The sequence below is a fragment of the Haliaeetus leucocephalus genome, unplaced genomic scaffold, assembly GCF_000737465.1.
Source record: "Haliaeetus leucocephalus isolate CR32 unplaced genomic scaffold, Haliaeetus_leucocephalus-4.0 Scaffold317, whole genome shotgun sequence".
Taxonomy (NCBI): domain Eukaryota; kingdom Metazoa; phylum Chordata; class Aves; order Accipitriformes; family Accipitridae; genus Haliaeetus; species Haliaeetus leucocephalus.
Genome location: NW_010972753.1, coordinates 8,287,740 through 8,312,037, shown reverse-complemented (window position 1 = coordinate 8,312,037; position 24,298 = coordinate 8,287,740). Strand labels below are relative to the sequence as shown.

The following is a 24,298-nucleotide window of genomic DNA, read 5'->3' as shown; positions in this document are numbered from 1 at the left end:
GCTGAAATCCCGTGAGCAGTGCCGCAAAGCCCATCTCCTCCTCCGCAGCGATGCTCGCCCAAGGACGGCAGCACCCAGCAAGGCCCTCCAGCACGGCCACCCGCTCCCAGAGCCGCAGTTTGATGCTACTGTGAAAAATCACCTTTACAGCAATATAATATTGTCTCAGCAGTGCTCGGGGCTGTCCTCCTCAGCAGAAGCAAGCCCTGGGAGCCAGCATAGCCCAGCTAAGGTCACTGGTCCACCTTGCAGCCAAACCAAGGCAGCAGCTCACCGGGACCAAAACGCGGTGATCTCAATGCCCTTTCTTCCTCCTCCCACAGTCCCGCTCCATCTCCCACTCCCCTTGTCCCCCAGCCATGCCCCGTTCCTCCTGGGACTCGTCCAGCGACCCCATCACCCGCTTTGACTCCCAAAGCCAGCCCAGCGCAGCCGGAGCCCTGCGCCACCGATTCAGTTCATGCCAGAGGGTGGACCTCAGCCTCCCAGTACCCCCTTCCAGCTTCACCTCTGGAGGCAAAATCCCACCCGGCTGACATCAACCCATACTCGGCAGCTCCGGCTTTGTTTCCTTTCCACCGCCTCGCTTCTCCCTCCAGGAGGGAGGGATGGAAGCGTGGGGATGCTGCGCCCATGGCAGGGGATGCCACGGTGCCAGCTAGCGCATCCCTCCCTGCCGGAGCTGCTGCGTGGCCCCAGTACAAGCCAGGGGAATTTCGCCGGGGAAGCCCTTGGTGGGTCCTTCACCAGCCTGATCCTCTCCACGGAAGCAGTCGAGAGCCCAGTTAACTCACGTACCCCACACGAGCGGGAGTGCTGCTGGGCTGAGGGCAACAATTGAGCATGCACTGAAGGGCTTTGCTGAATGGACTTAATTCAATGCTTACACCTTAAAGCTGAGCACATGCTTTACTGAATGGGGAGGGGCAAGCTGGAGCAGTTCAGGGGCCTGCTGACCTGTCACCCAACATCAGCATTTTCAAAAGAAACAGCTCTTGGCACAAACAACTCTTTCTTTCAAAAAAAAAAAAAAAAAAAAAAAAAAAAAGAAGGAAAGAAAACCGAAGAGAGGCTGGTGCTTTTCCACTCCGGAAGGTCGCTGGTGGCTCCTGAGGGAGGAGGCGGCAGCCTTGCCTCCCTCCCTCCCCTCCGTGGGGCAGGGGAGACCTGCCCGGGGATGAATAGGGGAGGGAAACTGGGGCAGCTGGTGGGCCAGTTCTTTCTGGTGTGGAAAAACATCCCCCCGCGAACTTCCTGCGCCTGCGGGAGAAGGGCATCGCTCCAGCATCGCGTAGCCCCAGCAACCCAGCAAGCGGCTGCGACTGTTTTTAAGCTCTCAGAAGGGACTGCAAATGCGAGTGCTGCGACCCACGCCGAGTGGGTTTGTCCCCCACAAAGTGCCCAGCATTTATACAGGACCTGTATGGGCATTCTCCACGTTTAAAGACGGCCCGCTCCCTCACGGCAGATGCTTTGAGGGCAGATTTAAATTTGTGGACCAGCTTCTTCTCTCATTTAAAAACCTCTATTTCTCTTCCCTGCTCTGCAAGCGCTCTCTGAATAAAGCCAAAGATGCCACCGGGGTTTTTAAGACGTGCCGCCTCGGCATACGCCGATGGGTTTTTGCCAGTGCGGCTGCCAGCCCGTTTATAGTCGTGGGTGAGAGCGCACCGACCGCGCCAGCACCGCTCCGAGGTTCATGGGGAGATGATGCTGGAGGCACCACGCAGGGCAGCCCCCCCGGGCGGAGGGTCGCAGTAACCGGGTGGGTGGCACTGACGGATGGACAGACGGACGGAGGACGGGCTGGGACTCCGGCAGCTGTACGGGCTCCTCCGCAGCCAGAAGGGTACAGGGCTTCCCTCCTCATATCGTCTTCTCTGTCCACATTGCCAAAGTAAAGGGCTCGGTCCAAAACTTCCAGGTTTAAACTTTCATGGGCTTTCTGTCAGATCTTCAACGCTTCACGTATTCAAATGAGAAAGAGGTAAGTGCCTGCCTCTCCACGAAAGCAGCAACGATGGCTATGACCCACCCCCCTCAGAAGAAGTCCCTCTTCTCCCCACCCTCACCAAAATTAGAGAGAAATGCTTAATGCCAAAATCTCGCACAGCACTAAGGACGGGATAAGAACAACACTGCAGATCGTTATCAGTCACAAGAAGAAAAACTGCAAAGCAGAGGGTATGTATTTGTCACGTGGTGACACCAGCTGTGGAAGGTTTTCTAGGAGTTTTGAAACAATTCCAGCCCTTTCTCTTTTTTTCCCAGGGTAGTAATATTTTTCTGTCACCAACAAGTTAGTCGTCAAAATACGCATAAAGACACGCCACTCCAAGCTGTGCACTTGTGCTTGCTGTTCACTTCGCCCCTCGAAAGAGTTTTGTTACGGCTAAAGAACGAAAAGGAAGCGGCTAGAAATCTGTAATGGTTCCATTTATTAATACGTATATCACAAATACTCACAATATCAATGCATTCTCGTTGGCATGCTAGACAGAGGCATTATTAAAAAAGTCCTATTTTTTTAAAAAGGTTTTAAACTTTTGCTTTCCCCCAAAAATATTTCATATGCCTGTTTTTTTTGTGATTTTTTTTTTTTGTGTGTGTGTTTTTATTTCAATTTGATTCAACAATGTATTTGGTGGCTGCAACCTCAATGCAAAAAGAAAGAAAAAGAAGGAACAGGAAAAAAGTATGAAGGCCGCAGTACAGCACAGTTCAATTAGTTCATAACTACCTAATAAAAATAAAGGAAGCAAAATTCCTGCCTTCACAGTAAGCAACAACACAGCTTAATAACAGTATTACACAGGATCAGGTTCAGAGGCAAAATGCACTAGACAAAGCCTACCGGGATACGCACTAGGCATACAACACTGAGTAAGAATCAAAGATGTAGAAGAACATCAGGAATAACGGTTCCCTTCAAGCACAACATTTTAACATCATTTTCAAGTATCTTTATGTTATGTTACTGATTCCTTTGTTTTTGGGGAAGGGGGGCAGGCGCAGGGAAGGGGGAAAGGATGAAAACCTTAGTAAAGCAATAAACAAAACAAGAAAATAAGATAAACCCAAAAGAATATATATTTCATATACTGTTTTTATATGAACGTGTGCAACACTTATTAACCATGGTGAAAGGCTAATTATGCCCTCCAGTCACTACATGCACAGCCCGATCAATGCTGTTAATGAATTACCTTTGTTAACTTACGATGCAACTACTGTGTGACCAAGAACATACATACGGTGCCATCCTACGCCGAGCCGCGGGGATGGGGTCTGGGTCCGGAGGCCGAGGGGACTCAGCTGCTCTCGGTGGCACCGCGGTACTTCACAGAATGGTACACTACGCGTGGGACAGAATTCGGGAGGTGGGGGGCGAGTGTGCGCGCGCACGTGCTTGCTTGTGAGGGTGTGGGCGTGCGTGCGTGCGAGAGACAGTGGGTGCTATAACATTCGTTTCAGTCTTTCTCCAATTCTGCAGCTCCTGATCTTCAGACAGGCTCTGGACTTCGCGCTTCTGAAAGACTGGGGAGCAGGGGGGGAGAAAAAAAACAAAGAAGTGGGTTGCTTTGGTTGCTAACAGCGGTCATGGCAGGTATTTTGCCCTCTCTTTTCAAGAAGAATACTGAAATGACAAAACATTCGACAGTACATTTTCCCCTTTTTTTCCCACCAGACAGAATATTGGGATGAAAATCCCAAAGCAAAGAATCCTGTGGGAAGACTTAATTCTCGACGAACATGCTGGGCAAACTTGCCTGCTATCTTCAGCAGAAGCAGCACAGCCATGGCAATATACTGAGGTGTATATAAAATACTGCATGGAAAGCGGGGAAAGCTCACCTTGTTACACCATCTCGTACTGGTTAGCAGTAATAAACCGCGACAGACAGCATGCCAGCAGCATCCCGATCAACTGTTCCAGACAAGAATAGAAGTAGAATAGGAGGACTTAAGTTAAATGAATGCAGAGCAAAGGAGAAGCCATGGTGAGCAAAGATTTCATGTTCTGGAGTTATTATGCGCTATAGAATTTATGCCTTATTTTAAGGACCACTCTAAGCAGAAAAACAGCACTGAAATCTCCCGTTTTTCTTTGTCGGATCTTCCTCTCGATCGTTATCAGAGAGTGTTTATTTGACAGGCAGCATGCCTTTTTGCTACTTTCCAATCCCGTTGTCATTGCCTGGCCAAGTCAGGCGTGGATGGGTAAACGGCCGGGTACCGGCTGCGTTTCACTCGCAAGCTCCACCTGGGTCCCCCACCACCAGCCACCGCCACCGAGAGCTGGCGGTCCCCTTAACTTTGTTTAACAGCGTGCTGGGGAAAAGCTTCCTAATGCCCCAGGGTGGTTATGCTTTCTTTACAAATAATGCAGCACCAGAGAAATGAGCATTATAAATCTGGAAATAAATAAAAAAAAAGTCTTTCGCTATTCCCTTGGCTGTCACTCAGATTATTGAAAACAGATCCCTGGCTTCCACTCGTCAATAAGCACTCAGTCATTTCAATGTTTTGCCTATTGCAGTTTGTTAGCGTTTCCCGCATATGCCAACAGCGTTAATATACTATAAATAATTCAACCTCGCTTTTCTCATTTGGGTTGGTCAATTAATTAACTCACGAGCATATCCAGATTGTTACAGCTCATCCCCGGCTACAGGGGTGAGGCCAGAGGGCCGTCTCTACAGACGGACCAGCCTTCCCTGGACCTGGCTTCAAGCAAGGGCTGTCACGGCCGCTCCAGCCAGTTCGCCCGTGCCCGTGGGGCACCACCTCTGCCCGTCTCCTTCTGCTGCGGGGAACGGTGCTTGAGAAGGGGATCACAACCTTTTGGCAGCAGCGGAGCTCCCTCAGACCCCGCAGAGCACGTGTAGATAACGCCTGGCTGGCTGCTCGTCCAAACTGGCTCCTATTTCACGCTTGGGATTGCGTGTCCTTTCCCCTGGACTGTCAGTGCTCCCTGTTAACATGATCATCATCAAAATATACGTCTTCTATACCAGCCAACTGCTTGATCTGGGCTGGCATCAGCCCAGAGCAAGACCAAGCCAGGGTACCTCAAATCCAGATAAATTGTTTTCTTGCCTCTGAGATGTCACATTCCTGGTCAGGCCACGCTTCACTTCCCAGAAATTTGCTCCCTCTCCTGTTTCAGTGTCCACCAGAACTGTTCTGGGCATCTCAAAAGGGCACAGAGTCACCTTTAAAAGCAGGCTGAACTCCCAATATTCTCCCCCACACCCCCCGATTTTGGCACCAAATACTGAGGAGGACACTGCCTTGGTTATAACTAGATGTGGGGCACAGATGACCATCTGACCCTGTGTTCACCTCCAGTAAAAACTTAAGCTACTAGGGTGCAGGGGCTGTGTTTTCAGTTGTCAGCAGAGATGTGGGTGCAGAAAACCCTCCTCAGCTTTGAAAATCTCACTCGATACCAAGAAGACCTTTTCGCCATCTTGTTGCCTCTTCTACTAAACTTCTCTAGATGCATGTTCAGGCAGGAAACTTATTTGGTAGCTGGAGTGCTCATGCACTTGCCCAGGAGTCCAGGGACCAGCAAAGATGAGGATGCCTGCATTGGGCTTTGAATTTCCACACTTAAATGCTCCAGTCACTGGGAGGATGATTCTACCAATTTGGCAGTTTGGAAAGTGTTGCTGAAAACCGACCACATTCTGCAGGCTTACTGGAGAGGCTTTGACAATCCCACTGCTGACTTGTGTGATGTTTCTTTAGCTCAGTTCTGTTTTGGAGAAGGAGATTTCTGTTTTGGAGAATGGTATGTATTTCTCCGTGCTTTGACAGGCAGAACAGAGCAAGCGCCTCTGGGTGGCCCTGTCCCACCCGCTTCGCTATCACTTTTCTGTGTTTGTGGTAATTTTCAGTCTTTTCTCACTTTCCTTGGCTGGTCTCACAAGTTACTTCTCTGCCTTACTGAATTAAGAAGAACTTCACAGCGTATTTAATCCTATTTATTTTCACTAAGCAAATTCCAGCCCAGACCCAAATCAGTTCCTCCCTCATCCTACAATGGCCAACAACGTATGTACATTCAAGTTTACTTTTTTTTAAAGTTTTTTTAAGTACCTGTGCCACGAGGTACCTATTATTTCCCATCACAAGCACCCAGATTATGGCCATTGTTGTTCCTGACCACAACCTGCTGCTTGTATCAGGTTTACAAGGGGAAAGATGCTGCAGCCCATACAAAGAGGAAGCCATGGGCTTTTCTTTCCCCCTTCAGCTGTAGCAGACCTCCGCAGCTACCTTTAATTAGGGATTCTTCTGTTTTACACGGGCTGTAACTCTAATAATCAGCCTGTCTAAGCTTTGCAGCATTTGCAGGCATGTGACAATGTTTTGATTTACTCAAGTCACTCGTAAGACGAATGGCAAGTTACACATGAATGTATCTTCTGATCTTTGGCCCACTTACTAATTCTTTGCTCTGTCCATATGCTGGTTTATGCATTTAAGTGGTTATAGTACCATAATATTAAGCTTCTGTATTTCAGAAATAATGGCATGCATATCGAGCCATTGCATACACATTTTACACAGCATTTCTAGCTATTACCAGGACATAGCAGAGCTGTGATAAATATCTTAGAAGTACTTTGAAAACATATAAAAACATCTATTTTCCAAGGTGTGTAGACTTCCACATTTAACCACAAGAGCACTGTCCCTCCTGTAGCCAAGAAGAGGCGATACTGTATTAAGTTGCTGAATTTTCCTCACGGTGCTCTTTCATTACAGGCATAACTACGGTCCTCTGCCTTTACATCAGGTTAGAGGCTCCCAGTCTGTGAACCACAAATGAGCACTCTCCACCCACCCTTGCTTTCTGTATTTGCTTGATCACATGCAATCTCTGCTCTTCAGACGGGAGGAAGCCCCTTATCCTGTTGTGCAGCAAGTCCCTGCAGCTCCTTTGAAAAACCAGAGGAATTGGCATAAAAGGATTCTGTCAAAGAAATCATTTGCCAGAAGTTGCATTCATTTCCCTTCGCTCCCATTGTCTCTCAAATGTCCCATCTCAACTTTAATCCATTTATTCATTTTTTTTATTTTACAGTCCCAGTTTTTTAAGTGCTAAGATGCCAGACTTGGTTCTGCATTTGTATTCTCTCTCACTTTTTCCCTTTCTTCCCTTTTTTCTAAGATTATCTTGGTCTTCTGAACTATTATATGGAAAATTGAGAGTTTGCCTCAGGACCTCTGGTCTTGCCACAGGAAACTTGAAAATGCTGACAAATACTTTGGTTTAGAGCACTGGGAAACCCACATCCCTCAGGTGCATCTCATATACTACCATCCTGTTGGCCAAAGCTCATTCCAGAAAGCACAATGCAGTGCATGAGTTCTTTATCTCTCCATGGTTTCTAGGAGTGATCTCAGGCATATCTCAGTTCTGACCACTGAAATCCATCCACAGCAACTTCCTAGCAATCTTATCTCCTATCATATACATGACAACTGGCTTTTTAATATAGTTATTTAGCAGGAGCTAACACTGACTGGAAGCTGTCCTGCATGATGTATTTATTACATCTTATTATATTGAGGAGAAACTGAAGTGCAATTTGAATTTCCATTTTATTTTGGGTCTTGGTATCTTCACCATTTCTCACTCTTTGAGAGAATTTCTATAAATAGAAATGTGCTGAACTAACTTGGAATTTGTCAGTAGATTAGGTAAGCTAAACCAGGGGTTTTTATCCATCAGGAATAATTGTTTAGCTCAATGATTTACCTTGCCATATTCTCAAAATGCAAATCTTCAAGCATCCAGGTTCCCTGGCTCTATTTTAGAAGACAGAATTTTCTATGTCACATGTTGCCTACCTGAGTCAGCCTCCTGTGCCGTGGCATGCCTCTGGCACAGGTCCTATCTCCATGCTGAATTCACACTGATTAGTCTTTAGAAGCAGCCTGATCTTGATTTCAAGTCACATATTGGATCCCGATACGGATCCCACTCCCTAATCCTGGTGCAAGGGGTGACAGAGGTGTAATCCTGTGCTAGGGCCAAGTCTCAGCCTCCCTATACTCAGACAGGAGGTGCAGCAGACAAGGTGGATGATGTCTGTCTGCACCAGAACTGCATCCACAGCCAGGCAGAGCTACTCACATTAACTTTGACAGTAAAGAGGGCAGGTGGATGTTGCACTGTAGAGAGGGACTGTAGCTGCCTGAGGACATATCGTCAAATGATGGGAACTGTGTGTGCTCAAGAACTGGTTTTGAGCACATGAAGAGCACCTGACTTCCAGTCCTTCAGTACAAAGGGAATAATTTGGCCTTAACACTGTACTGAGACTCCCCTACTCAGGGACTCTACTGCAACCACAATCTATAAACCCCTCTAGACTCTGTCTCTTGCACCTCTTAAGCCAACGCCTGCACTGTAGTTTTATCTAGGCAAAACTCTTCATCGTCTATGCTGCTTGCATAATTTTATTCTCTGTTGGGCACAACACAGAGATCATTTTGCTGCTCTGAAGAGCACCTGCTAAACTGAAATTATTCCAGCTGGAAGTCAGCATTGGCATCCGAGTCCAAAACCAATCAAATTGTATTTTATTGTTATCGTTTCAAACCCGAGGAGCAGTGCAGACAATGTCAGCAACGCAGCAGTTTTTTTAAAACTCTGACTCTGACTGGGAGGTCTGTGCCAGGCCTATAAGATGTGCAATGCCATTACATCAACTTTCCCTACTTCTGGGAATCAGCACATTCCCCATGCTAGTCAACAGCTAACAAATCATGTGAAGGAAGGGCCCTTGAGCATGCTTTACTGTAGAAGAGCAACACGATCTAATTTGTCTTTTATTTCGATTAAACCTATTCTCAGTAGGAATAGCAAAACCTCGCCTTCAGCTGGAGCACTGCCTGGCATCACTGCCAGCCACGGTTAACCTGAAATCAATTTGTAAACACCATCCCTAATTGGGTCCAGCAAAACAGGTTAGGCAGTAAATTTTAACTGGCTGCCTTCTACTCTTCACGCCCCAGGAAAGATGCATTTTTCTCCCCTGCATCCCCTCTCTTCTCCTTTTTACACATTCGCAAACACTCCAAGCAGCTGGATATCAACTCGGAGTGCCAGAGCCTTGCGCTTACGCAGGGGAGCGACATCCCCAGCTGGCAGCAGGACACACGCTGCCATCAAGCAGCGTGAGCTGCCAACGCCACATCCAAACATACTTTGGTTTTCACTCGGAGGCGCAGCAGCAAAGTGCCTTCCTCCCTGTGCTGCCTGCAGCCTGTCACACTGATTTTGCCTTGTGCCAAAGGGCTCCCGTTGCAGGGGCCACATTCTGCCCGCGCTGCCCACCCACCTTCCTCTACGGAGCTCGCAAACAACCGATGACCTACAGTAAACACCCAGACACGTGCCAAAATAATAACAATTCCAGCTGCACTCTTCCTACAGTCTCCCTCCCAGCTGCAAACGACTTTCAGGCAAGGTAAGATGATGCTTTGCCTATCGTACCTATGATACATCGATTAAAGGCTTTCAGGTAGCATTGGTCCTGACTGAGGCACTTTCCCCAGCAATGTATGAATTGTAAAATTCTACACATCCCATTTTTCTTTTGGATAGTTTTACATGAGGCATTTTAAAAGATGCTTTATAGACTTCTGGCTGTCTAGAAACCAAACTGAAATAAGAGCTCAGAGTCCTATAGCAGTAATCAAGTCTTAATCAATGTCGGAGAAGAGTATCAAGACAACCGTGACCATTCAACAACAACTAGAATAGCCTATTAACCCCCCCCCCCCCAAAACCCCCGGGCCCCATGCACCAACAGCTCCAGACTGGTGTTTTCACCACTTCTGGATCCCGAGGACCTGATGCCCACACGCATGCCCTGGGTGGCTGCCTGTATGATGAGCCAACGTTTACGCCCACATGAAACAGGCCGATAGGCCAAATCACGGGCTTCTCACGTCTAACACGTAGGCTACAAGGCATCAGGATTCCAGATGCCAAGGCAGGGCAGTGAGCTGGTCTGAGCCCAGACAGTTTTAGGGCTCCCTCAGCCCTATGTTGACCGTATGTTGACCGAGAGGATGTGGTGGCCATTTTCCACACGGCTTAGGGACAGTTATTCTGAAGAATCTAGAGGCCATTGCAACTGCTGAGCAAATGAAACCTCAGAGAGATATAACTAAAACACCTTGCAGCCAAGCACAGGCTGACCACATGGGGCAGCAGGGGAAGAGGGCAACCACAGCCCTCCCATTAATTCACTTGGCCATCACTGGCAACAGCACTGGCAAATCTCTTGTTTCCAGTGCAGCACAGTGTAAACCTACAGCTTGCTAACTGAATTCATGAGTTTTAAGAAGAAGTCAAATGATTTTTCCTAGCACCTCATTTTTTCCAGCCACTGGATAAACATAAGTCATTCAACAGATATATTCATATTTTCAGTGTTGCCTCAGGACCCAGATTTTTAATATTGTGTGAATGAAGCAAATGAAAGTTGCATGAGAGTTTTTGAATACAACATCTGCAGTTGTACTATGTACTCTCTGCAAAGAGAAGGCGGATTGCCTCTCGGGTAGAAACGGTTCAGGCATCATGCATGTCACTGTGCATTTTGCTGAACCATTCTGCAAGCATTTTTGCATTGGCCGTGTTTCCCTCTTTCTCATTTTTGCCTGCTTCCAGGAGAGTCCTTGCCATCACACACAAGGTGACTAGTACAAAGGAGCATTTTGTTGATAGATGCAGGTGTTTTCCTGCCCCTTATTGATCAGAAAATTCTGACCAGACCTTTAGTTTCCCCAATTCTTGTCCAGGTAAAGGCAGTGTCAATATCAGGGAGCAGCAAACACCTTCTTAGCTCTCCTCTTGTCCCTCCCATGCCAAACTCCTTTTGGTGCAGGCAAGGAGTTGGTTTAATAATCTGGTTTTGGCAGATCTCTGCTGAGTGTTCAGTGCTAAAAGGGGGGAAAAAAAAAAAAAATTGGTCACCAAAACCAGGTGCCCCCTCCAGGCTCCAGGTCCAGGATGGGGAGGCCTGAAGGTACGCTTTTATTTGAATTCTAGACTCCTTTAAGAAAAAATAAGGGTACTTAGAAGATAGAAGCCTATCCAAACAATGGATAAGCTATTTGTCTTCTTAGCTGTTTATGCTCCATTTAAGCCAATGTTTTATTGGGTTAACCTCTATTTGACCCAGTGGAGGGACAAGTTGTTTTCCTTGAGCTAGTCATTAGCTCAACCGTAACTGATATTCCCAAGGAGAAACTTCATTTAAGTTGAAAAAAAGAAAATCAATGAACAGATGACCTCAGGACTAATGAGCATGCTGAGTTCAGTCCCTTTCCATAATCCTTCCTTTCTTGAAGTCCAGGGAAAGAAAAAGAGAGAGGGGAAAAAAAGGGGGGGCGAGGGAGGCATTTATGCACTTACCTGTGAGAATGCAATCCCAAAAGCCACTCCAGCTATGATTCCCATATTTGTCTCCATAAAACTGGTCACCAAGTCATAACAGCCCTGGAAAACAAACATAATCACTCCTTGTATCAACCTTCCCTACCACAAATGCATACATACAAATTTCTCATTTAAAATGGACTTGGGCTAGACAATATTTTTGCTGTAATTTCCAACAATGTCACCTTTTTATTTAATAGCAAGTGTGAGTAAACGATGGAAAGCGGTGGCAAAACCAGTTCTTTTTAGAAACAAATGTATTTCAGTACTTTTAAAAGCTAAATGTGATGTTGCACTCATTTTTATAGGTCTTACTAAAGAAAGTCAGTTTGCATTGTTTTAAAAAACATTAATATAGCTTTGACCTGAAACCAAACCAGTAACAATATACGGTAATGTTATAATACAATACAGGTTTCAAAAATGAATAAATGATACTTATCTCCTAACACTCCACATATTTAATACAAGCATGCTTCAGGCATCCAGTGAGGCATTTGGCTTGCCTTTGCCTGTCAAAGGACACCAGGCAAGGTACTGAGTAGTATATAACTTTAAGCCATATAACAAAGTTATCAAGGGTTTTGTATGAAATTTCTTGGTTTGTTTGCTTTTGGACATAAAATTCCCTGCCCTGCTCCCCAAACCCAACTTTCTCTCTCTAGCTCAGACCCTGACTCCATCATCTGACTTGCTTCCTCGTGCCTCAATTCACAGCCCACACCAGGGCCAGAAGATTCATATGCATTTCTGTCCTTCTCTTGGATAGGCTGTTTTGAGATGCCCCCCTCAGTATGATAATTTTCACCAAGTTTCTCCCCTCACCTACTCTACCTCTCAGAAAAGCATTTGAAATTAGCTTTCCTAGTTTGTGGTGCCTAAATGAATCTACACAAGTGACGCAAAACTTGTGTAGGTAAAAAAAGGGAAAAAAAAAAAAAGAAAGATGACATCTACTTTTTCTTTCATTACTAACCCATCTGTCCATACAATCCAAAGCCACCTCTCAAGCCCTTCTGCCACGCTTCCTCAAATGACCAGCACCACTCTCAGCCTAAGGCCAGTCCCAAGGCATTTTATTTCATGTTATAACTTTATCCACTTTATCAGAAGTTGGAAAAAACAGAAATAACAGTGAGTTCCCCTTCCCAGTTTGGACTTGCGTTCTGTAAGAGAGAAGTGTTCCATGTTTCCCCTCCATCCACACACCCCTCACTTCTGCAAACACTGTAGGAACTCAGAGGATTAGATGCTTGTAAAAAATAACAGCTAGAAGGGAAGGACAATGTCCTTTGTTAAAGACAGGCCATTCGTGAACTAAATTGCATCAATTCTTTAACCTCTTTTATAATATCAGAAGACATTTTATTTAATCCTGAGAGTAATGAAGTGGTAAACCTACTAGTAGCTGAGAACCAACACAGCAGTAATTCATTTCTGAAATGTTTAAGTGTACATATTAATCCTTAATTACATCTTACAACAGTGTACAGTATGGCAGATTCAAGTTTGCTTATTTAACACATCAAGCAACTATAGTTGTGTGTGTCTTACATGTTATGAAATTAGATTAGATTTCTCAAGCAGTGCTTTCATGCTGTCTGACATGGCTTAATGTTCTCCCAGCTCTTCTGAAATCTGTTCTGCTCAACAGCCTTCAAGAGATGCAACATCTAACAGCAATGGTAATTTGAGGGAGACAGAAGATCTCGTTAAAAAAACATGCAAGTGAGAGAGTTGTGATCGCTCTCTTCATTTGAAGACTTTGTTTTCCCAAATCACAATAATCTGTTTCCTGAAGTACATTGCATAAATACGGCTTAATTGCTCAGTCCTTACTGTGCATGGAGTGAGAGTGCAGGAAGCACCCAAGAGTTGCATACACATTACAGAAGTATGTGAAGCACTGTGTGTGCACATCTGGGTGCTGATTCAGAGGACAGAAGTGACAATTTAGCAAGCATCCGATCATTCTTGACTCCATGCATCTGTTCCTTTATTAAGATTTTAGAGAGAAGTTCTTGAGGTTTGTTGGTAATGAACTCTGAAGATTAAAAGCACTAAATGAACATTAAGTAGCTAATCCTAATGACAGCTCTCACTTACGTGTTAGTCTGAGATGGAGAAACAGAGAGACTAAATGATTTACCCAAGGTCACTAAGCAAGTTAGTGGCAAAATTGGCAAAGAAAATCCAGGAATGTTGTCTTTCAGTCCTGCAATTAGATGATCAGTTTAATCCTCTTTGGATAATTCATCATTAGTCCTCATAAACTGCTAGTAATGCGATTAGCTCATAGAGAACTTGTCTTACTGAGAGTTTTGCAAGATCCACCAACAAGATGTATTCCAAATATGCTTATCCACAGGAATGGTAACAAGGGTCTTCCGCAACACAGACAATACGTATTTTCCTTTTTCTCCAACACAGAGAGCAAAGTGCCTATTTCCAAGATGAGCAAGGGGCTTAGGTGAGAGGCAATGACGTTTGCTTCCTATCTGAAGTGAAAGCATAGGGCCACACAACATTTCCTCCTGCTTGCTTTTTATTCCCATGCCCCTTTCAGAACCATCCCACCTTCCTCAAACATTTGGGACAATTCCGAGAACTCACAACTGCTAAACAGAAATCTTTACAACCTTTGATTACAAGTGGCTATCCCAGAAAATGGGACACAATGTCGCAGGACATCCAAACTTCCCCTAGGTAATTAAATCATGTAATTAAGTCAAATGCTTCCTGAAGAATCAGCAGTCCTTTTCTGTCAGGTGACTCGTGCATTTGACAGGAGAGATGCTTAAGAGCAAGCGTGGCTGGAAGTGAGTTACTAGCCCTGGACTAGCACAAGCTCATTCATCCCTCAGCCGCTTCCTACAATTTAGCAGGCATCCTTTGCAAAGAAGAACTCACAAGTGGACAGGGATTTCTCTGTGCATGCAGACCACACAGAGCAATCCTGGCACTTTGGGGAAACACCAGAGCGGTGCTGGGAATGCAAATGGCACCTGCTCAGTTATGCAGCCAGGAAAGGTTCAGAGTGCGCGGCCATCCCAAACTGAAAAGGTCAGACCTGCTGGTAGAGTACCAGTGACACCAGAGAGTTTTCCTGCTGGGAAAGTGGGCAGAAGCAGGGGCTCAGGATGGGCTGCCCAGGAGGCACTCTGGCTGCAGCCGATGCTGGCTGTACCGCACATCTCCTAGATCCACCCTGTCCTGCCTCTCACCTTCTTTCCACTTCTACAAAAATGGAAAGTTACTACAAGTTCATGAAGTGCAGCTGAATGGAGCGGCTCACCCTTTACACTCACGCAACCCAGCAAGATTACTTTGGTGGTGGCAACTGTGAGTTTCTTAACAGATGGACGTCACTAATGTTCCACATATGTCTGCAACAAGTGGCTCTCATTAAACTATTACAGAAAAGAAAGACTTAGTGGAAAATAATCCTCTAGTTGTTTTATTTTTTTAATACATGCTAGAAAATGTTGTCCACTTGACTGGTTTTCAAAGAAAGATGTTTCAGGCTGTGCTTAGCCACCACTCCAACCTCCTGATGCACAGGTGACTGAGGTGAAAAAGACAGAAACAGAACACAGAGAGGTATTTCCATATTTCCCCTGTTATCTACTCAGGATTTTTATTTATTTTTTTTAAATTCAGCTCTGAAAACAAAAACAGAAAAGAAAATAATCCTTAAGTCTGACTAAGCTATGCTGCAACTTAGCATGGTGATTTGGCCATTGATGATGCACTAGCACTTAAAGCAATAGCTTGAGCTGTATTTCTGCAGTGCAGTGTCTGTTATATATGCTGCATTATTTTCTCTTTATTCCTCCCTTTCTTTGTGTTTTCTGTATTTTTGTTCTCCAATTATTCCTTTTCTTCCTGTTTTCCCAACCTGCTTTCCCAACCCTGTTCTGTTTTCCCAACCTGCTCCTTCAGGTGACCCCAGGGGAGGGGGTCACTTTGGCTGTGCTATGCTTGCAGCAGCACATGTCCAAAGATTTTAAGAGTCGTTGTAAATGTACCAGCCAACCACAATGCTTGTTGTCAATTACCCATGTTGTCTCTGTTTGGCATGACAGTTAGGCTCCGGCGCTGAAATTACTGTTTGAAGATAAGCAAGAGTAAAACCTGTCCTTCCCTCCTCCTAGCTATGTCCTTGTCCTCAACAAAACCCCACACCATTCAGCAGGAGTGAGCAGAAAAGCAGAGAAGTGCTGACTGACCTAACCCTCAAGGGCAGTCGAGCGCATGTGCCACTCGTGGTCCTGCGCCTGGCCAGCACTGCCTCGATGTGCAGCGCCATACCTCAACCTCTGCTGTGAGGAAGGGGAACAAATCCCCTCCTCATCAGAAACGCCGCTGCACCTGGTCATTTGAGAAAGGCCAGCTTGAAGAATTTGAAAGCAAGTGGGGGGCAAAGCCCATCCTTACCATCACTCCAGCCCAATACACACGTTATCAACCAACCATTTGAAACAAAATGCAATTTTAAGCAGCCGTACGCTCCACTGGCATACTGGATGGTTTCATAACAACTGCCTCTGGCACAACGTTATTGGTACCTTCTGGTTTACTTTGGTGGCAGCCACGGTCATGTTACGCAGATCCTGAGTATTACAGTCACTGGAGTTCATGCAACAGCTTGTAGGAATGCCGTGTTTGAAGAAGTAAGGGCTGGTGCTCCAGTTGGTGTAGCTCTGAATGCCGCAGCAGCTCAGCTATGAGGAATAAGAGGCAGATTTAAAACAAACAAACCAGCCAGAATTAAAACTAGTACAGAATCATCACTGCCCACTTAGTAAGCTCGTAATTAAAATAAAGACAGGTTGTCTCCAGTTTTGAAAAGCAGATACCACGCCCCACCCCATTTATTACAAAAGTATCAGGAATGTCATTTACAGAAGGTGGGAGCCGATGACCTACTAAAAAAAAGATATTTTATGAGCAGAGCTATTATTTGCGACATTTGACAAAGGTCCAGCCATAAGGCCATCTTTTTTAGTTGAAGGTCTGTTGGTTTTTTTTCATTTGTTTCCTTTGCTTATTTAGTTATTCGATTAAAGATGATCTTGGAAATTCAAGACAGCCTCACAATGCGCTCAAAAAAAATGGCCTTAAAAAACCCAAAGCATTACACAGAATTACATCCTTCTCGTCTCCGAGTCGAACCTGTGGTGTTCCCAAATTGCTTTGCTGTATTACAGATGGCCATACTGGCCAGCATTATGGCAGACTTTGATGGGCCACGCTTCAGGCCAACCACGCAATGCTGGCTGTTGAAGGGCCACCACCTTCAAATCCTCTGGCATGTCCTTTGCCATCATGCGCCAGACCACTTCGCAGGGAGAGGTTTTTTTTCCCCAAGAAAAACAAGGGGATTTGTGTCCAGCAGCTCCAGAAATCTCTGGGAGCCATGCTGCCAAACACATACAGGGTCAAACTAGTACAAATTGCTAAGGTGAAGCAAGCCTCTCTAACTCACCAAAATAATTTCTAGGAAAATTCACTGAGCCATGAATAGGAGACCATATGTTCATAGAGAGTGTCTATGAAATCAGCTGAAAAACCTTAAGTTGGAAAGGATGTTCTGCTCTAGATGCTAAGCTATAAGACATTCACTCAAAGATATGGAGTATGTGCTAAATTTTCTGCATGAAAAGGGCTTGTAAATGCAGTTCCTGTAAAAACAGAGCTACAAATGAAATGAACATTTTGCTACGACAGAAACACCGAACAATTACTCAAAACTATTTAGTTTGGCCAACTCCAAGGAATCAGAAGTTCAAAACACAGGTTAACATTAGGCAAACAGACAATCTGATGGCAGAATATACTCAGTTTAGAGCAGTGCAGTAATCTGCTAACCCAGAGAAGACAGGTTACAGGCACAGTTTCAAACACACTGAGGGGTCTAATATAGTAGTTGTAATTTCTAATGAAGATCTAGAAGTCATCAGTACAATTACATTAAAATTTCAGCTGTTCAGCAAGTTACAATCATATGAAAAGCAAGTTGGCTCATAGAATGTATTGTGAGCTGAAGGGATAGCTGCTTGCTATGGTACAGTTTCCAGTAGGAATTTAAATGTGAATTTTATCTCTCTGTGTTGTAGTTGGTGGACTTGGTCCCTTTTGGTTGGCATCTCCGACTAGTTTGGCCATGCTGTAACATTCGCTCGTGCCCTGTGCCCTGCTGGAAGGCAAAGCAACCTCCCATTGCCCTGCTACTGCATCGTGTGGGTCAGAAAGGCTCTTCCACCAAGCACCTAATCCATCCTTCCAGCATGGCCAGAGAACAGCTTTCATTGCTGACCTCAGCAGCACACTTCTCCACTCCCTTTTCCTCTGGAGAAAATACACTCCGTTTCTCCCCTTAACTCACTAGGTGTCCTTGGCCAGCCTGTCATTGTACTTGTGAAGAGAACTGATGCAATTTTTCAGTGATACAGGATGCTAGACTATAAAATCCTGTCTCATCCAGCTGAAATTTACATTTCATAGTCCCCTTGACAGATTCCCTTAAGAACAAGGTGTGTTCTTAAGGGATAAACTGGCCCCTAAACCTAACTCAAGATCTGGGTCCAACAAGCAAGTGCGACAGGCCCTGTCTTTATTAGATAGCTTGTTCATTAAAACTTAGGCATCTTGCACGAGCATATCAGTTGAAATACTTTTTCTTTAGATCAGTTTTGCCAGCCTCTAATTTTGCTTGCAATATACAGCTTGCAGATTGAACCATCCACACTTCATGTTCTGTGATCAAATCGGAATGTATGCTTTGTCTCTCTTTATTAATTTTTAATATCCAATTTTAGACTTACACTTTCCTGTACGTTATCCACTGCATGGCTCCGCTCATCATTCTTGTTGTAATTCTGGATTGCTTCAGTGTATGTCCTAAGGAAAGTATCCTTGATCTATGAGGGTGAGGAAAAAAACAGCACACATGAGCAATGAAAAGCACAACATCTGGAGCAGTTTTCGCAGGAAGCAAATGCATTTCCAAACCTAACAAGGCATCCAAACTACCCCTTCCCACTCATTTTTAAGTGTGTTTTCAGAGCTGGCAGAGCTCCCTCTTAACTGCCAGGAGTCATTTATGCCCTTTTTCAAGTGGGGTCTATTGGACATAGAAAGAAAACTACCCCAGCAAACTGCTACATTTTAAAAAACAGAAAATGACTTAACCTATAAGAAAGATATCCTTTGATGCTTTTTCCCAAAACACTTTGTTCCAGCACTAAGTCTGATGACAGAAGCCAGTGGCATCAAAAGAAGACATGAATCCCCCAGCTGGGCAGCAACCCTCGTCCCCAGCACCAAAGGCGTTTGCGTAAGGAACAAGAGGTCTCTCAGCTGGAGAAGGTCAGGCACATCACTAGGAAAGGCACTTTGGATGGTAAAGAGGCTGGGTAGCAGATGATTTGGGCAACCCACATGGCTGTGACCTTCGCAAGAGACTGCCTCTCCCAAAAGGGAGCAGCAGCCTGACACTGAGGAGGTATTTCAGGATCAAATTAAAACCTATCCATCATTTGCAAGGGTAGATAACAGAAAAGCCTATAGCAAGGGAAATCTCATGTCAAAAGAGGAGGCTAGAAAACCAGTTAATACAAAGAGAAGAGACAAAGAGGGTCTCTGGGGTTGTCCTGGTTCAGCACTAATGGCATGTAGGTTCATGGACTTGAAGCCAGAGGTAGACCTGATTACAGTGGATAAAGCAGAAGTACTACTACAAATCTAGACCATCATGCTTTTTTAAAGCTTCTTCCTGTCCCAGTTTCCTACCTCATTCTATTTCTAATCTCTCCTTATTCTCAGGATAGAAACAAAATCCCATCCTACTCCCTCCCACCCCCCCAAAAAAAAAGATTTACAAAACATCGAGTCTGGTCTGATGCAGAATTGCTCTCTGCCTTATATAAACAAGCACTTGCCTGGCTGAAGAAGCTGCGTTTAAGAAAAGTATTTAATCTATTTTGCAGTCCTCAGCATATGTAAAAGAGTAAAGAAGATCTTACATGATGGACACACAAAAAACGATAGCTCCAGAGTAAATTATCAGGCAGCTGAGGCCAAGAGCTTTGGCTAAATCCCTTCATTTGGAATCACATCAGTTTTTAAGAGCTGTACATGTTATTGTTGCACATCAGCTGCATCCCTGGAGATGTGTATGGAGCCGCCGAGCTCAGCGACCTACACATTCTCCACGCTCCAGAGAACTTCTCAGCAGCTCCTGCCCAGGAAGGCACTGCCATATGCAAACTCAGCACATTTCCACATACCTCGTGGCGAAACACAAACCCTGAAATGCCAGCCACTAGCTCAGCCAGGAACACCAGGGACAAGAACATGGCATACTGAAAAGGAAGGAGGCAAGAAAAGTCAGAACGTGACAGGCTTTTGTCTCAGCACAGATACTGCTCAGTTATCACAAAAAAATTTAAATTTCTGCTCTAGACACTCTTTAAAGATGTTAAAAAACCAAAGGTCTTTTGGAGGTGATATACAGGTTATTGCCTGAATATGTTATATGTGTTTATACAACTCACAAATGATATGTATTGTCTAATTACTGACTTTTCTGACATTTCTGTTCCCACATTTCTTAGTGTTCTCATATAAATTAAAACACACTCACATGCCAGAGATGGATCCAAGTCACTCAGGTTTTGATCTTGCAGTAAAGAATACAAACAGACCCTTCATGTTTGCATGGCACTCTGCTAAAGTAAATAGGCTTCTCCAGGTGTTTTGGTTCATGTTTATCTATCTCACTGCTAGACTGGGATTTGCTGCCTGATTCTTGAAATTTCTCCAATGATGAACTGAACCACTGACTTAATTGGAAATATTCTCACTGTAACACTAGACAGATGCCTCAAATACTTTGCTGAGCCAATGCCCATGTTTGGCTTTAGGACCAGCATTTGCATCCAGAGCTAAATAAACCTTGAAAACAGTGCTTTCAGTGTAGAAACTCACAAACTATTAAAAATACATCTAAGCAGAAATAAAGAAGGTAAAGAAAAAAATGCAAAGTGGGACGGTAAAAGTTGAAGTTGGGGCTTAATCTTCTGGAAGGAAAATTACCTTTTTTCTCCACATGCTAAATAACAGTGAATTAAAAAAGGAAACATTTTAAATTAAATTCAGTCCTAGCAGGATTTAGTGGAAAGAGGAAAATTTATTTTTAATGGAAGGTTGTTGGAGAAGGGAGGACAACAGTGAAGGCAGAACTACAAAAATCATTCTCTCCAATTAATGCAGCTGTCAAATCAGTGCCTGTATTTTGTTCAGGAGAGAAAGAAAGTTTTGAAACATTTCTTACATGTACAATGAAAATAAAACCATATGCTTGGAACAGCACATGCCACTGTTAGGGGCATACCTTTAAAAAAGTGACATGACTTACAGAGCAACTAGCAGAGCCTGATTTCCTATGGATTTATATCATCATTCACCTTTATCCCTTTCCCATCTGGACTGCAGTAACCCCTCAAGCCTCTACACGTGCCCTGACAGCACATCACCAGCAAGAGACAGCAGCGGTGCACCTACAACAGCATTAGGCACATGCCGACTGGCCACCAGCATAAACCTGCTGACTGATCTGCAGCTGCTCTCTCTCCCCTACTGTGCCATCAGTTGAGGAAATGAACTCTCTTTAAGATGTGCTTTCTTAAAATCCAGTTCAAACTGGAGAAGAATTGTCCCATCTCCTTAGAAAATCAGCCCCAAAATATTGTAGCAGGAGATGCATTGTACTGTCAAGCCCTTTTCCACTATCTCAGTGCTTCACAACTGCTATTTCCACCCTTCAAATCATTACACATGCAGCATTTTGCTCCTGAATATTCCTAGAAACACAGTTTATCATACAGGTTTGCTTAATCTATAGTTACTTTGCATTTTAAGGTGGGCTGGAAAACTCGGAACAGAATCTTATAGGGAGAGAAGTTAAACTGGACTGAGAGACAGCTGCTGTACCTCTGCTTAGTGTACCTTGAGTCCACGCTGCTTTTGAGATGAGGACAAACATACCATACAGAGCTTTGTTTTCTGGGGTTGACTTGTTTTATTCTAGTGAATGTTAGAAGAAAAAGAAAGGCTGGTGTGCTTTATAGAAGGTATCTACTATTTCTTCCATAGATTTCACATGAGAGTATTAAAATGACCCCTTCAAAATATACTTCACATGAACTTCACATTTATGACGCTTTGGACATTTTTAAGATTGTAAATATACCTATCATCTGGCTCACAGAAAAACAGAATGATTGTAGAGTTACTCACAGAGTAATTCAGCAGCAGCATTTCACCCTGCTCCCAACCACACATGGGCCTGTATGCCGTGCAGTAGCAGAATTCATTCATACTCAATCAACAACTGGTTTTGGCAAAGATTTTTTTTCCCCTTCTTTGTCCAAAAGACACACGTGTTGAACATTAAGATCAATAAAATCTAGCTTATGTGCCTAAAAAAACATGTTAACATCTGGTGAAGCTTGGCAGGGGGTAGGGGGAATCCCAAAACATCGACAAAACCTCTTCCCCTCTTGCTTAAGGCACTTTGGCATGCTTACCAGTTTCAGCATCCATGGGCTGCCACGACAAGTGGCAAAGCAGCCGAAAAGGCCGAAGACAATGATTGTGGTACCCGTTCCGATGAGCACGTAGGGGGCATTGGTGGAGTTCTCAGCAATGAGAGAGATGTATGTGCCAAGGGTGAGCTTGCCCCAGACGCCAACTGCGAGAAGGATAACGCCTGTGATCTGCAAAGCAAGAGGAGGAACCGTCAGGAGTTACCAGGGAAGGCATCCAAGTTCAATGTACAGTAATCCTGAAGGGATTTATTGGTGCTGTTGTGTTGGCAGAAGGAAGACTCAAGACTTTAACTAACTCCAGAGGGATGGACAGAGAAAATTAATTTCCAGCATCTGGAGATGTTACATTAAGACTGCCACCAGAGGACAAACATCTAGGACTAATCACCACAAAGCTGACGATTGCCAAGGGAGGATGTAGTGTACCACCTGCAGGAATGGGCTCTCTGCTCCTACAGCACACTGAGAGAGGCGGCCAACTCCATCACTCTTACCAAAAGCCAACAATAACTGCCCAACAATTTTGCCACAAAAACTGCCTGAACCACAAAAACCTGCTGCTTGATGTCCCATCCTTCTTAATGCCAGAGTTTCAGGAACACGAGCATCCCTTGCAGTGCATTACTCTGCCAAGTGAGCCTTCCCCAGGCTATACAGCAAGCGATCCCGCTGGCTGCGCAGAAGCTTTCCCCCCCATGAGCATGGAGTGGGAGGACACCAGTGGGCCCTGGGAGCACCCAGCCTCTTGCCCGAGATGTTCAAGCAGAGACGGCCATACCGCAGGGCAGCCGGGGCACGCAAGCTCCCAGGGACGCGGGGGAAGCCCATGGTGTGCCGTATGCCGACATCGAGCAGTGGCCGCAACAGGGACGATGCCTGCAGCATCTGTTGGTCGTCTCCCGATGCTGACACACCTGCTTCAAGACTGTACACACGCAAATCATTCCCACAGCACGTCCAAAGGTGGGACACGAAGGGCCTGTCCGGAGTGCCAGATCTGCAAACGCTTCCTGAATTCCCCCCACACTTCTTACTAGCTCCTCCTGGCCACTGCCGAGGGGCAGGAGCAGAAGAAATGTCCTGACAGTATTCTTGTGTTCGCTTTCCAAGTTTTCTCTTGTGAACATTTTTATACTGCTGTGAAATCTTGAAATTCAACACTATTACAGCAGGGTTGCCCTCCAGTTGTTTGTGGAGGCGATCCTTGTTCACAGTTATGTTGCACCTAAAAAATCCCAGCTGAGCTACGCTGTAAGATCTTTCAGCTACTTTTCACACAGGTCGATGTGAATTAATTCAGGGAAAGCCTTCTCGAAGGAAAAAAGGAAAGCACCTTTTTTACCTAGGCTGGCTCAAAAAGGACTAGGCAGGGTGTACCCCCATCACTGCCTTCCCACTGTGCCTTTCCACCGTCCTGCTGCTTGGCACTAGCAGGCAAAAAGGAGCTCGTCCTCTGCTCGACCTGTGTCTGCGGCAGCGGCAGCAAGTGCTACTCTGGTGCAGCACTTCTCCCCCTCTGGAGAGGGAACTGCGTTCAGCAGAGCTGCTGAATAATCAGAGCCACCTAAGGAAAATACCAGGAGGAGGGAGGATACAAAACAGATGCTCTGAAGAAAGATACAGGGGGAGGGATGCAGAGAAAAAGAAGAAACCAAAAAAAGAGAGAATAAGGAGAGAAACGGGAGAGGGGAGCAGGCAGACAAAAGCAAATTAATGAGTCCTCATAGAGAGGAGATCCTTTCTATCCTAGAGAGAAAATAATCTCACCGGGCAATTTTGGCACTTCCCAGTTCATTCCCTTCCTTCCCCAACACCTCCCAGAGCTGTAGGGAAGACATGCCCCAACCTGGCTCCCACTCAGAGCACACTGGAGTGCAGCACTGCCAGGGAAACCCATCAGGTCCCTCTGTCTCCCTAAGCCTCCCCTGCTCCCCCCGACCAGCCACGGCAAGCGTCGGCATTTCTGTCACATCTTGGGGACAGGATTAGCAGAGATTTCTCCTCTCCTGCCCACCGTGGCAATAGGAATACATCTGGCTCCTGTCCATCTTTCAGTGCAACTGTGTGAAAAGTGCTGATTCCTTGCTCTTATACCCCACCAACTAACAGCTGAACGTCAAAAAAATCACCAAGTAGCTTACATACCCACAGGCATCAAATGCCTCCGCTGAGTCTCGTTCCATCCACACACAACACTGTCTTCACCTCTCTC

General features: G+C 45.2%; 1 protein-coding gene across 1 annotated transcript in view; it reads right to left on the bottom strand.

Annotated features, from left to right (window-relative positions):
• Positions 1-2,418: 2,418 nt before the first annotated feature.
• Positions 2,419-24,298, bottom strand: part of TSPAN7 (tetraspanin 7) — a 98,492-nt gene continuing 76,612 nt past the window's right edge. The window contains exons 2-8 of the mRNA XM_010571343.1: positions 22,066-22,254; positions 19,765-19,839; positions 18,301-18,396; positions 16,042-16,197; positions 11,450-11,533; positions 3,856-3,928; positions 2,419-3,537 (exon numbers count right to left, since the gene is read on the bottom strand). Coding sequence (XP_010569645.1) covers positions 3,860-3,928; positions 11,450-11,533; positions 16,042-16,197; positions 18,301-18,396; positions 19,765-19,839; positions 22,066-22,254 — 669 coding nt within the window. The 3' untranslated portion in view covers positions 2,419-3,537; positions 3,856-3,859. The remainder of the gene's footprint in view (positions 3,538-3,855; positions 3,929-11,449; positions 11,534-16,041; positions 16,198-18,300; positions 18,397-19,764; positions 19,840-22,065; positions 22,255-24,298) is intronic.